Consider the following 14348-nt stretch of genomic DNA (forward strand, 5'->3'; position numbering starts at 1 on the left):
GTCACCCCATGGACACATAAAGATACACAAGCAACGTGGGTCCCTCATCATCCCACGGACACACAACTGACCATGTTCTGCCACATCACTGGCTCATAGTATTTCAGAGTCCAAACTGGTGAGTGCACGTAAGAGCTCGTTAAACCCTTTGAGGAGTCCTCAGTCATCAGAGAAAGCACAAAACCAGAAGGGTCACTTGCCCTAAGCTGAGGAATCTGTAACCAGTCAGAAGAGCCAACAGACAGACACAAACTTTAGACTTCTTCCTTGAAACACACACAAAAAATAATTCCAGGTATTGTGTTTCTTTCAATTCAATAAAACTTACTCAGATGCTGACTGATTTTTAATTAGCATCTTTGACTCTGCACTTTCCTGTCAAACAATTAAAATACCTTGGGTTACTGTCAATGTCGCTGCTCTGGAGGATGATGGAGACTGTGTTACTTAGGTGCCCTTTTCTCCAGATACAAGACTACATCACCACACAAACAGAGAACCATGCTATGGGACTCCATCCTCCTGTGCTAAGAACAGAATTCCCAAGCTTAAGTGAGAACCTGCAAGGCTTAACTATTTCCAAGTCACCCTTAAAAATGCATTTTGCCTGAGTAAATAGGAAACAAAATACTGATAAACATAAATGTTTTCATGTCTCAAATCCATGGCATTAGTCTCCTGCAAGGCACTGAAAAGTTTCCTACATGTTTATCTCTCCCTACGCACATATGGTGAGAACAGCATTATAGTAAAATTAGTATAAAGTCTTTGTCAAACAATGAATGAAAATATATCAGACAAAAAATTAACATGTGGACATTACAATTAGTCGTTGCCTAATGAATTAATTCAGCACAATAAAAGCTGACTACAAAATATTATCCGGGAAAACAAATGCAAACTGTAATACTGGATATATAATGTAAGTGAAACTGTATCAATGTATAGAATTATCAACAGTGCCTACCTCATAGAGCAGACAGCCAAGAGACCAGATGTCAGACTTGAAGTTGTATCCATTTTCATGTATTCTCTCTGGAGACATGTAGTAAGGTGTACCCACTGAAAAGACAAACCAAACCAAACTAGCACCATAACAATGGAGATGTCGGTACCACAAGAAATTAAACACTGACATCAAGGGGGAGAGAGCAGGCTGGGAGGTGGTGTGGCACATAGGAGGGGTTCTAGGGAGGCACTGAAGGGGAAATGATACAATTGGTAATTGTATATTAATCTTAGAAATAAAAAAGTATTGAAAACAGCAAAAATTTGTTAGCATCTTTACTATTCAAAAAAGTACATTTTTATCTATACTACAATAAAACAGAGTGTGGTGGCCTAAACTCATAATGGTCTCCTTTGATCAATCCAAGGAGGATAACTAAGGAAAAACAATTTTTTTCCAGAAAAGTTATACAGGTGACTCATGTGGGATTTTGGTGTTTTCAATATGGCTTCTTTTATTTCAAATAGCTGAGCATGGTAATATTTTAAGTTTCATAGTATTAGATAAAAACCGTGAGGCATAAAGTATAAATACAATGAGCTTAACTACCTTTCACAAAGATAGCATCTCTGAGAACACAGTCCTGGCTCCTAACATGAACAACGCGTGTGCTCAAGCTGTGCTTAGTTCTCAGTAGAGGGAATACCGGGACTGTCACAGGTCAGACGCTGGGATGACCCAAGGGCAGGGCGCTAGCACCTATGCAAAAGAACCCGAGTTCCTGCTGCTACAGAGACTTAAGATGCACAGATGCCTTTTTCTCTTTTGTGGCTCTATTTTCGAAATGCTGACATGATTTTTAAGAAAATGAAAGCATGTCTATTATGCCTTGAAGAGTAAGAACAGTTTAAGTGCCTTTCAAAGTGAGTATCTTTAATTTCAAATATCTCTGCTATTAATTCACCATCATTAGCCTAAGGCTCTTTGCCAAACAGAAAATCAAGGTTTGCAGTAGGTAATCATGAATCTTTTTTTAGCAGAGGAAACCTGTACTAACGATAGGCCACTTCTTCTGGAGAAAGGACATTTTCTAGTTTTTTCCCATTGCTTTTCAAAAAATCCCACAGGTGTTTGCTATAACGCTTAAGGAGATGATTCACAACACTAACGGGGACATTAGTCAGAAACACTATTAAGAGTCACATCGACAGCCATCAACGGAGCACCATCCTTGCAAGCAAAAGTCGGTCTCACATCCGTGTGTGGCAAGTCAACGGTGCCAGTGTGGGAGCGTCACAGGTCTACCTAGAACGGAATCCATTTTCCGTGGAAACGGCCAGTCCTTAGCACTGCGGATCTAAGGCAGGCACTTACAGAAGTGAACGGGAATGAAATACGGTGCGAGAAGATCGAAACTCTAGAGGAAGTCTGAACTACTCTGATATGAAAACAAGGGAGAAAAGCTTTAAGAAATCAGTTAATTGTAGCATGGACCTTGACGGCAAGTGTGCTTATTTCAGTCGTGTCAGAAGAATAAGGAGTTGTTCAGAAACAACAACAACAACTAGCTTCATGGTGTCATCATTGTAGAAAAGCAACACAAGTCTGCAGCTTCCGAGCTAGGACCCCTTTCTCATAGTTTGCATACGCAACTCCAATTACTGGCCAGATGCGCGCGCGCGCGCGCGCGCGTACGTGTATACACACACACACACACTTCCTCTGCTGGCGGAAGGATGGCGGGGCCGCAGTTGGGATAATGAGCAAGCTCCTCGCAGGCTTCTGGTTACAGGACATAAAGTGAGAGACTAGCAGGGAGGGGTGCAGAGAGAGGCTTCCCGGGATCCACAGGGGGCAGCTGAAAACACCAAGCTTGAAGGTTCAGAGTTTACCAAAAGCAAAGGTAATTTGAACCAGGAGCTCTGGGAAGCCTGCTGATACATTAGGGGTTTGGTGTGAGTGTGAAGGATTGATGACAGCGGAGAGGAAGAACAAATGCTAACACTTTACAGAGATTAGCCTCAGCCCCCCATAACACCTTAACGGAAACACCAACCCAGCTCACAAGTGAAGGGAGCAGAGGAAAAGGAGGACGAGGCGGTTCAAACTGCTTTAAATGGCCACAGTCTAGTGTAGAGGAACGCCCTCTGTAGCACTGTTGCTGGGGGTCAGCCTGAAGTTACAGACTGAGCACTAGGGTTTAAACTTAAACACGGATTCTCCATCACCTAAACAATGAGCATCCTCCGACTGTTCCTGCGTGTTTCATCTCAAAGGCTGCCTGAGAATATATTATAAAAGAAAACCGTGCCGCCCCCCTCCTTCTCAGCACATTTCCGATAACCATAGAGGAGAAGCAGGTTTGCATTCGGCACTGCTCCCAACTGGGCAAATTCATAATTACTGTCGACCGGAGGCCCGAGAAGGCGCTTCCACAGCCCCCCTGACAGGCTCCCTAATGTGCCCCTCTGCTCTGGACCCACCTCTTCCGCTGAGCGACCTGAGCGAAGGTGTTCGGCTCCATTTCATGGCAAACTGAGTCATCCTGTCTCCTGTCTTTTGAACAGAGACTTACGGTTTTAAGCGCTTAGGAAATTTTACAGTGCGCTTAGACGCAGTGCTGTGTTTTCAACATTTCAACCTAATGAAGACATAATTATTTCCTAAAACCCTTCCCTTAAACTCCCCAGCAGCTGTTTGCATGGTGACTGCGGCCCTCGGCCCGAGGAATGCTGAGACTTTTGAAACAGCTGTACAAGGGAAGAGAACTGCGGAGCGAGAGGACGAGACATTAAAACAATCATGAAATTGTTACATATGGAGACACTCAGGGCAGCATGATGCATAACTCTGCTTTAGCTTTCAAGAATTTATGGTTATGGGTAAGATGAGACTACATTTCGCAAAACTAGATACTTACGCCATTTTAACCTCTCGACATGAGTAACAGTGGGTAAAAAAAACTCATTTTTTTTTTAATGAAAAGGCAGCTGGCTTCAGAAGAGCTGACAACGTTATCTGACCTCCCTTTAATCAGCACTAATACTGTACTATGAGAATTTTCAACTGTGAAAACAAAGCACTGTCCTGACGTTAGCTGACATAGCTGGATGAGAAGTGCTTCCCACGGCATATCCTTCATGGAACGTAAACACTCCTTAAATCTGTTCTGAATAAAGGGACGGGTTTTTAGAAGTCCCACCACGAGCTTAAGAACGCCACCACATCTCAGGATGCTCTCCCAGAAGCCACGGCTGACGTGGTGACACTTCATTAGAATCAGCGACATACAGAACATTTTCAGTGGGCTCGCCGAAAGTTTAGCACTTTAATCTCTGCAAAGATTTGGATAAAGAAAAAAACAGCACAAGGAAAGAATCTTGGTCATATGATTGGATGTTGTAGTCTATCTTTCTGCTTTCATTCAAGGAGGCAACAGAGTACTGGTCAAAAGCTGGATCTGTGTCTCATGCTTTGCCTCTAGCTATACCCTCCTCCTCTTTTATTTATTTAGTGTGTGCATGTGTGTGCGTGCATGCGTGTGCGTGCATGCACATGTGTGTGCCGCAGTGCACGCGTGGAGGTCAGAGGACAACTTGCAGGGGCTGATTTTCTCCCTCCACTATGTGAGTCTTGAGATTAAAGTCAGATTCTCAGGCTCAGCCGCAAGCACACTTACCCACTTACACACTCGTCCACTTACCCACTTACACATTTACCCACTCGCCCACTTACCCACTCACCCACTTACACACTCGCCCACTTACCCACTCACCCACTTACACACTCGCCCACTTACCCACTCACCCACTTACACACTCGCCCACTTACCCACTCACCCACTTACACACTCGCCCACTTACCCACTTACCCACTCGCCCACTTACCCACTCACCCACTTACCCACTTAAACGCTTACCCACTTACACACTTACCCACTCGCCCGCTTAAACACTCACCCACTTACCCACTTACATGCTTACCCACTTACACACTTGCCCGCTTACACGCTTACCCACTTACACACTTACCCGCTTACACACTTACCCACTTACACACTTACCCACTTACACACTTGCCCACTTACACACTCGCCCGCTTATACACTCACCCGCTTACACACTTACCCACTTACCCACTTACCCGCTTACACACTTACCCGCTTACACACTCACCCGCTTACACGCTTACCCACTTACCCGCTTACACACTTACCCGCTTACACACTTACCCGCTTACACACTCGCCCACTTACACACTCACCTGCTTACACACTTACCCACTTACAAACTTACCCGCTTACACACTTACCCGCTTACACACTTGCCCGCTTACACACTCACTCGCTTACACGCTTACCCACTTACACGCTTACCCACTTACACGCTTACCCACTTACACGCTTACCCACTTACACGCTTACCCACTTACACGCTTACCCACTTACACACTTACCCACTTACACGCTTACCCACTTACACACTTGCCCACTGAGACATTTTGCCTGGTCCTCTAGGGCTACTTTTATTCATTTCCCTTAACTATGAGAAGGGATAGTGTGTAAAATGAGATAGTTTGCAAAACAAGGTATCTCTGAGACACATTTTACACTTCAATTCTACAGCATTTGTAAAAAAAAAATTCTTTAAAAAATTATATGAAAAATTACATGGTAAGAAAAAAACCCAATACACTCTTTATTTAGAGCTGTTCTTTAGGTCAGCCATATAAGAAAGCTCAAGGAGAAACAAGTCAATTCAGGCCACTTTTTCTCAGAATCGGGACAAACTGCAGAAGAAAACGCCTTGAACATTCCTTGCTGGGAAAACTAAAAAGGCACAAGTCATCTTAACCATAGTTTGATTCAAATACACAACCAAGAGACGAAGCATTAATTTCCATTTCTCCTTTGTACTTATGAGCCAGCCAAAAATGCTGTTGGCAGACCAAATGGAAAGAGATCAAATTTATTTCATTTATTATAGGTCTAATCTGAGGTCACTGTGGGATGTCTGAATGCTAGATCAGTATTTCTTCTGCAAAAAACATTTAGAAAATATCTGTCATCTGCGAGGCACACTTAATAACACTTGTGACACTGCAGAAGGAATTTCTGGCTCAGTGGATTTCTTCACTCCCCTGTTCCGGGCACTGCAGTCACTGTGTGTGTTAGGTGAGTGACTTAACAAATGTCTCAGGTGCTACCTGTGGTACACGCTGTTCTAGGTCCTGGAGAGCCAGGAATAAACAGGGCAGCTTCTTAACGTTGTGGGGACCACGGCAGAGCCACACAGGCCTTGTTCTGAGGTGCTGTCTCAGACACTGGACTCCTAAACAGTAATGAGGTCTGCCAGGTCAGGCAAGTTGCCAAAGACAGAAGACTTGCCCAGGGCAACCTAGAATTTAAGCCCATTTAGCAGACAGTTACTTCATTAAACCGACGACCGTGCAAGGTAACTGAAAATGTTTTTGCCTCCCCAAACCAAGGCAGAAGAGAAACTATCATGAAAAGCTAGAAATTCAGGGGGCTGCACGTGAAAATTACACGATGCTACGCTACTGTGGTTGTTTTAAATAAACACTTGTTATGGTGGCTGGGAGGTTAAATGTGCACAGTTTAAAGCAGATAATAGCTTCTTCACAGAGCAATTACTTAAGTAGGGAAAGGACAGGAAGTTAAAAATAAACCAGCGGAAGCGGCCTCCAGGACTGTCTAAACATATGCTGCCTCTACGCTCCACACCACCCCGAACGATGCAAGGAGCGCGGCAAAGATGGACTCATGGAGAGGAGCCAGGAGAGGTGTGGAGAAAACAAGTGCGTGACCGCAGGTGGCACCTGGCACCAGACAGGAAGCTGTCTCACTGCCTGCTTCAGAAACACTAATTTTCTGAGCTGGAAGTAGAGGACGCATCACACTTGGAAACAGTGTGGGGAACACGTATATACACTCAAGAGATTCCAGTGTGAAATTCTAGTATCTGGCCCAGACAGTGGGCATGCGTTTACTCTGCCGACAACATCACAGGACCAGAGAGATGTTTGTCTCCATTTGAAAGATAAACAGAGTTCAGGCTGTCCTATGATACGGCAGCAGCACAATTTCTCCCCAGGGGTTTCAAGTATTTGTCTACTCTAGTTACCAATGTTGGCACCTTCTAGTTAGATATAGAAATCTATTTCATTTTAGGGTATAGAACAATCACATGCAACAACTAAATTCACACATGTGCACACAGAAAAATCCTCTCCACCTTCTCTTCTCGGGGATGTTCTGAAAGCATGCACAGCCGCATCCACACACCAGTGCATCTCTTCCCACCGGTGCTGTCACTGCAGCAGGCAGGAGCTCGCTGGGTCAGCGTCAGTAAGTCCGTACCACCTCGACTGCATGCACAGGAGCATGCTGTGTGGTGGCGGTATTTGTATCTCAGATTAATTTTCCTAAGCAAGCTTCCCTCCTGTTGCTATTTTCTCCTCGCCTACATCCCAGGCCTTGCAAGGGAAGCCACTGAGAAGCATGTCTGTGAGAGAAGTGAGAAGCCCCTGCGGCCAGAAGAAACTTTTGGGAATAATTTAAAATACTACAGCTCCCCCCCACACACAAAAAAGAAACCACTCCATTTTGACAATGAAATGAAACCATTCTACCATTAAACCCCCTGGTTTTCACGATGGTGAAGGGGCAGAAGGCTGGTCATGTGATCTTCCTACTCCGTTTTACACTTGTTTACGTTATGACACCTGCCAAAGGGGACTCTACAGGTGTAAGGTTATACCTGTAACAATACTGATCATCCTAGATGACCACAAAGAGATACAATAAAAGAGCAAGAGACCCGAGTAGGAGGGAGGCTCATACCATGGCCAAAATATGGAAGCATTTTCTAGAACATGAGAGGGGCCTTGAGCCCAACAGATGGTTAGCAAACAGGAGCCACAGTGTTAGCAGCACCAAAAAGCTGAATTCTGCTCCAGAAACTAGAGGAAACCAGAAACAGATGCTGTACCACAGCCACCAGGAGCACTGCAGATACACTCTAGTTAGCTCACCAAGATCCAGACTGGATGCGGTACCCATGAAATTGCAAAGTAATACATTTCTATTGTTTTTATCCCATTGAATTTGGAGCAGTGTGGGAGGCAGTGCTTTGTTGGGGATTCCTGCACTGTGTGGGAGAGTGGGAATTCAATCCCATGTGCCTCAGACACACGCTACAACAAGACCCACACGAGACACCAAGGAGTACAGCAAACCATAGAGTGCTATAAAACGTGTGGTATCTGAGAACTCCCTGGACCACTCTGAGAAGGTGTTCTTGTTTGGGTTATCTTTTGGTGGGCGGCAGTCGGTAGGAAAGTAAGAGATGCCAATATACTCACTACAGGAAGAATAACACTTGCTATAGAAAAACCATGGCTTATGGTAATGGTGCGCTCTGGTTTGGCCATTTACTGACATGCATCTAAGTAACTGTACTTATCTCACAAGCTACTGAACTGAAGGGAAACTAGAAAACAGGGAACAGATCATATGCCATTTGGTCTAGACTTTTTGAAGGTTGACAAGTAAAAAAAAAAAAACATTTATTCTAACTGGGTAGATTGCCCAAATACTGTGCTTATCGTAAGAGCCAACTGAAGATCCACTGGGCAGTCTCCAAGGTCGATACTCAGGTTAGAAAGACAAAAATTCCTTTCGGCCTGCATGGCTTTTGTTTCATTCGCAACGATTTCCACTAGAAGAGTTCATTATTGGTTGTTTTGGGTGGCACCTACAGAAGACCAGATAAGGCATTTTTCCTTTATCTCTGCGCATTATTCCTGGGCTCTCCTTTCCCGGACACAGAGTGGGCTTGCCCAGTCAGTGAAGATAAGACACTGAGTAGTGGAAGGGTTTTGTGTCATAGTCAAGCAGGAGGCTTTAGTTAGCAGCCAGAGAGTGATCGGCATGCTCTCTCTGCCTTATGCAATCAAAGCCAAATGTTGAACTGAAGACAATATAGGACTGAGACTGCCTGAAATCCTGTTACATGAGGAGGGTGGGCCACTGAAAGCCAAGTGCAGGCTGCAAAGGACTCTGGGTGACAAGAGACACAAAATGCTCTGATGCAGAAATACATTTCATTCTTCCACATAATCTCACCCACACTAACACATTTAGTTCAACTCAGCCTGCTATGTAAAACCAGTCTCTAAGTCCCATTCCTTTAGCGCCCGTTCCTCAGGTCTCTGCTGCTGATTGATAGTGGAGAAAACAGCCATTAGTTCAAATGTCCCACAGCCCCAGATGCTGGGTTTGTTTTAATTTTCCCTAAGTCTGGAAGCAGCCAAAGTACTTCAGAACACGAGAAAGCGGGGTATGTTTCACAGCAGATTCACAGGTAATGCACTGCAGATTAGGTGATTCCAGATTGGACAGAAAGCCAGAAAAATGCCACTAAGTACTGTTAGAGTGGGAAATAAATCTCTGAGAATAGCTCCAAACGAAGAAGCAAAGACCTACCCCTCTGCGCTTTCCTCAGCACCAGGAGAGATGCAGCCGTAAGTTAAACGACTGGCGGGCTGTAGAGAAGCCCGTGTGTGTTACTGCCCACGGGCAGCAGCACAAGAACCATACTGGGCTAACTTACATTTGATCAACTGAACTGATCAGACTCTGTCAGACTAATGTCTCCAAGTGGGATAACGGGAACTGGTGTGACAGCCCTGCAGATCTGGACTCATGAGTGAGCTATGTAATCAGCTCAACAGTTTGCGTTCAGCACTGTTTTAACTGAAATAAAAGAACAAGACCGAAACACTCTGCTCTTCGTAATAGAAAACGTGGGTCCACACAACCTCTGCTTCAGCATACTTGATTATGGTCCCATGGGGTCACAATTTTGTTGGGAGTTGTCCTTAAGCTGGATCAAGAGAGAGCTGTGTCTTTACCATAAAATTTTCAAGATGTGAATAGGTAACAGGTTTCCCAACATCTGTTACATCTGTGAAGTTAACAATCTGAAAGAAAACAAGGTGAACTTCATAGGGAAGGTATAGTATTCTATATTCAGTCTCCCTCGATACACAGCCCTATCCATATCTGTAGCACAGCACAAAATGGAGATTCTAAATTCACGTTATGTAGCAGAGGGGAGGTAAAAGGAGACAGAACCTGGAGAACAGTCCACATTGCACCCCACAGAAGCGACCAACAGCCTTCTTAGTCCACAGATCCTCAGAGGGAAAGGGGAGCATTGCTGGCACAGGGACGAACCAGAGTCAGCTGAGTAGACAACCCCAGACATGCTTGACCTGAAGCCGATGAAGGGCACTCATGGCTGTGCCTGGGCAGTACAGTAGGAATACAATATGAATGCTTCCTAAACCTGGCACGACCTCTCCCTTGCCCTGCGCAGGGAACCTGGAGCTCGTCTTGCAGCTGCTTGTGAGCCTGAGAAGTCCCTGCCTGGGTTCTCTTACAAAAGCCTGTTCCTGATCCTTAGATGGCCAGTTTACCTCCCAGACAGGCCCGCCCCACTGCACACTTGTTAAATCTCCTCCACTTTCTTCTCAGCACATCAAGTTACCTCATTGTTTTCTGTGCTTTGGATAAATACCCAAGACTTGTCCAATTCTCTCAACTATGGGTTGCACCCCTATATGGGGTCACATGATCAAATGTCGGGACCAAGGAAACTTGGGCAACATTAAACGTTTTCTGAAAGCACAACCAAAAGTCAATTAAAACTCGGCCCAGTAATGAAACCGAGGTGTTTCTGGCAGCTGAGCCCAGTGAGCAAGCACATGACCACCCTGCAACTTTGGTTCCAGATGCTCAAGCTGCACAACTAGTCCCATCCATGCGGTCACCCCTTGCAACCCGAGTGCTGCTGTAGCCTTGGTTCCGGACCCTCGAGCTGTAAATCTAGAACATGAGCCCAGATGAGTTAACAAAGGGCCGGGACAGAGGTGCTCCAGGGCTGTGATTACACAAATCCAGGACTATCTAGGATGCTACGCTGTTTCTCACACTCAGATCAAAGTGGGGCTGGGGAAGGTATGCTTAATGGAGAAGGAAAGTAGAGTTGATAATAAGCGTGGGAAGTAAGAACTCAATTTCTGGTCCTCCTGCCTTCAGTGGGACTACAAGCATGTACCATGCACAGTTTATGTGGTGCTGGGGACAGAATTCAGAGTACACGCTGGACAAGCACTCTGCCAACTAGTTACATCCTAGGGGCCCCCTTCTGTTGTTGATTTTTCATTAGGAATTGCATTAAACATCTTATTTATTATCTCAGTATAATTTAGGTCTAGTGTAAGTATGAACCATGTCCCAGACTTGGCTACCAGTAAAGACAGAAACTGCAACAATATACAATAAATAAGACTGTTCTACTACATTCTTATAAGAAAAATAAATTTGTATGGGTGGCCATGTTTTCAATTACTTTCCATCCTCATCTATGAGAGGCAAATCAATCTGCTTCTAATAAAAAATATGTGTAATAGCAGAGGAATAATTCTCTAGAAGTAAAAATTCTGGGACCAACTTGACAACAACAAAAAGTGTGTCAGCATCTCTAGTCCCGCTATACTGTAGATATATATTGTTAGCGGAGACATTTTCTCAATACTTATTTTCATTAGGCCCAACGATCATTAACAAGGTGGAGTGCAAACTTGAACCCGTTACTCGGTACACTTCGTTTAGGAACATGAACTTCACACCATTAGAATCTTCATTGTGCACGAAAGGCCAGCAAGAATGAAAGAATTTAAAAGAGCAATGCTTTTTTTCTCAGAATGAAAAAATTACTAAAGAAATTCATTCATTATGGATTCACCACCAAAGAGCCTTGTTTCTCCTCCTCACTGACTACAGTTTGAGAAGTGTCTCAGCGTCAGTAATCATGGCAGCAGAGTGTATGCACATAACTGATTTGAGCTGATCTGATAAATCCTTACTGATTTCTTAAATCTACTAAAATTCACTGTATTCTCCATATCAAACACTTTAGACTGACACATCACCCCAGTCTGGAGATGCATACATATGCTTGTCATTCCTATGCAGGGCCTTTGCAAAAAGTAGTAAGCTACAGACTGAGTCCATCTCAAATTGTTCAAATGTGGACGTCAAGTTATATGTATGAGGTCGGTAAGGCTGGATGGATAACTACAGCCTCCTCAAGAGTGGCTGCAAAACATGTGTGCACAGGCACGTGTAATATGTGAGGCACCACATGGTTGCTGGGAATTGAACTCAGGACCTCTGGAAGAGCAGGCAGCTCTCTTAACCCCTGAGCCATCTCTCCAGCTACGTGTAATATGTGTGTGTATGCATGCAACTATAAACTAGTGTTTCAGGTGAATTAATGGCAGGGTACTGTTATGACACGCCAACCAGGTGAGCAGCATAGAGTGATAGTTCTTCCTAGACATCGTCTACCACATTGACTGCACGAACTCAAACTCCACAAATGAAACTTTATCAAAGGGTTAAGCAAATTTATTGACTTTTTATGAAATTTCCTACCAAGTCTTTTGTGCCTAGAAAAGGTAATGAAGTTCTGTGACCTAAGTGTGAAGCAAAGGGGGAAATGTTACAGAACGGTGTGGAATCTTATGCTCCCCATAACTAATAAAGCTGAAATTCGGGGACGTGTCAGCGATTCCGCCACACTTTCAATCAAGCCAAACTCTGTGTGCAACACCAACTATTAATAAAGATAGACGACAGATTCAAATCTTGGGGGAAACGTCAGAAATAAAAGCCTTTAAAAGTCTCTAACCAGTTGGTTATCTGGATGCTTGTTAAACTGGTTATTGAGTTTAACTCATTGTTCCTCACTGGCCCATTTAAAAGCTCCTCATTTCACATGTTATCAAGGAATTAGTGGCTTCCAAGGAAATCATGACAGCAAAAACAGACACAATTAAATTAAAGCTAATTGACTTTTGCTTTAGTTCTTCTGTCAGAATTCACCCTTTCCTGTGTCTTACACGCACAGGGAGAAAACTGGGGCCTAAAGCACCTTGAGACGCCCTGCTTAAAACTTCATTTCAAGAGCATTTCTTCCAGGAATTTCTAAACAATTTTCTTGGCATTTCTGATACAAGGTTTCAGTTACGCCAATTCTATTTTAGGTACAGAGGACATTGAAGTAATGTTAACTCTAATATGACCAATTGAGGAGGATTTCTTCCACTCTAAAGGGAATTTTTTTTTCCTTCTCATTTGCTATGGATCATCTTTAGGTTTTCTTCCCTGGTTATCACGGTCGCATGTCCTTCGTATAAATAAATATATATGAATTATTATTACCTCTGGCATTTAAAAATGTTCAGTGAAGTCTTCTTCCAAACTAGAGCTTCTTCATTAAGTTATCTCGCAATCATTACAAATAAGATACAAGGCGCTCTCCATGGCAACAGTAAAAGTCAGGCTTATCAGTATTACTTAAAAAAAAAAAAAAAAACCAAACAACAAAAACCTCAGGGCCTGCTTGAGGTCAAATAAACAAGAGTATCGAAACAGTGTAAAAGGTAACAGGGAACTGCGGGCACCTGTCAGGAGCGGCTGATTTCCAGAACAGTTTTATAAAGAATGCTATCAATGCTGCAGAGCTGGCACCCCTGTTTTGAACCATGACCAACACACACACACACACACACACACACACACACACACACACACACACACACAGCAACTAGCCGAAACGGTATTGCGTCTCTTACCTAAAGAATGTGCAGCTGTGGTTTTCGAGCTGAAAAACCGACCCAGCCCAAGATCTCCGAGTTTCACCACCCCAGTGGCTGTAATGAACACATTAGCTGGTTTTATATCTGCGAAGAAATGAAGGGATTGGGTGAAAGATGATGGAATGCTGAGCATTTGGAGGGAAATTTTATATTTGGAGAATAGATATTTACAATTAGAAGAAATCAAAATGTATATTAAATATGAAAGTCTGAACTATGAAATACTCACTATACTTTGAATGCTTCTCATATATTTCAAATTTTCCAGTCCTACAAGAATCCTCAATACACCTCCATGAAGGCTGCTAATACCCATTTCCAAAGAATATTTATCAAAATTTAAGACGCAAAATAAATGCATGCCCCTTTATAACAAGTTTAAATAACATGCTACTGAAGATCAATTTATATATTTATATCAGTTATAACATCATAGCTTAGCAGCACTGTGTGCACTGTATTTAAAATTAGACAGTTTTAGAAATCATAATTCCTGAAATAAATTGCTTCCCAATTTTTAGTACTCCGAAACCAGTACATCGGTCACTTAGCGACTGTCCCTGCTCAACCACAAGAGTGATAATGAAGAATGCATAAGGACTAAGGTTGGAGACTAAAGCAATCTGTGTAGCCAGAGTACACCTTTCAT

At 43.6% G+C, this 14348-nt stretch overlaps 1 protein-coding gene across 2 annotated transcripts in view; it reads right to left on the minus strand.

Annotated features, from left to right (window-relative positions):
* The window catches only part of Nek7 (NIMA related kinase 7), a 129083-nt gene that overhangs the window by 13903 nt on the left and 100832 nt on the right, over positions 1 to 14348 (minus strand). For both annotated transcript variants that reach the window (XM_075988129.1, XM_075988130.1), the window contains exons 7-8: positions 13676 to 13783; positions 968 to 1062 (exon numbers count right to left, since the gene is read on the minus strand). In XM_075988129.1, the coding sequence (XP_075844244.1) occupies positions 968 to 1062; positions 13676 to 13783 (203 nt within the window). The remainder of the gene's footprint in view (positions 1 to 967; positions 1063 to 13675; positions 13784 to 14348) is intronic.

The sequence above is a fragment of the Microtus pennsylvanicus genome, chromosome 10, assembly GCF_037038515.1.
Source record: "Microtus pennsylvanicus isolate mMicPen1 chromosome 10, mMicPen1.hap1, whole genome shotgun sequence".
Lineage (NCBI taxonomy): Eukaryota > Metazoa > Chordata > Mammalia > Rodentia > Cricetidae > Microtus > Microtus pennsylvanicus.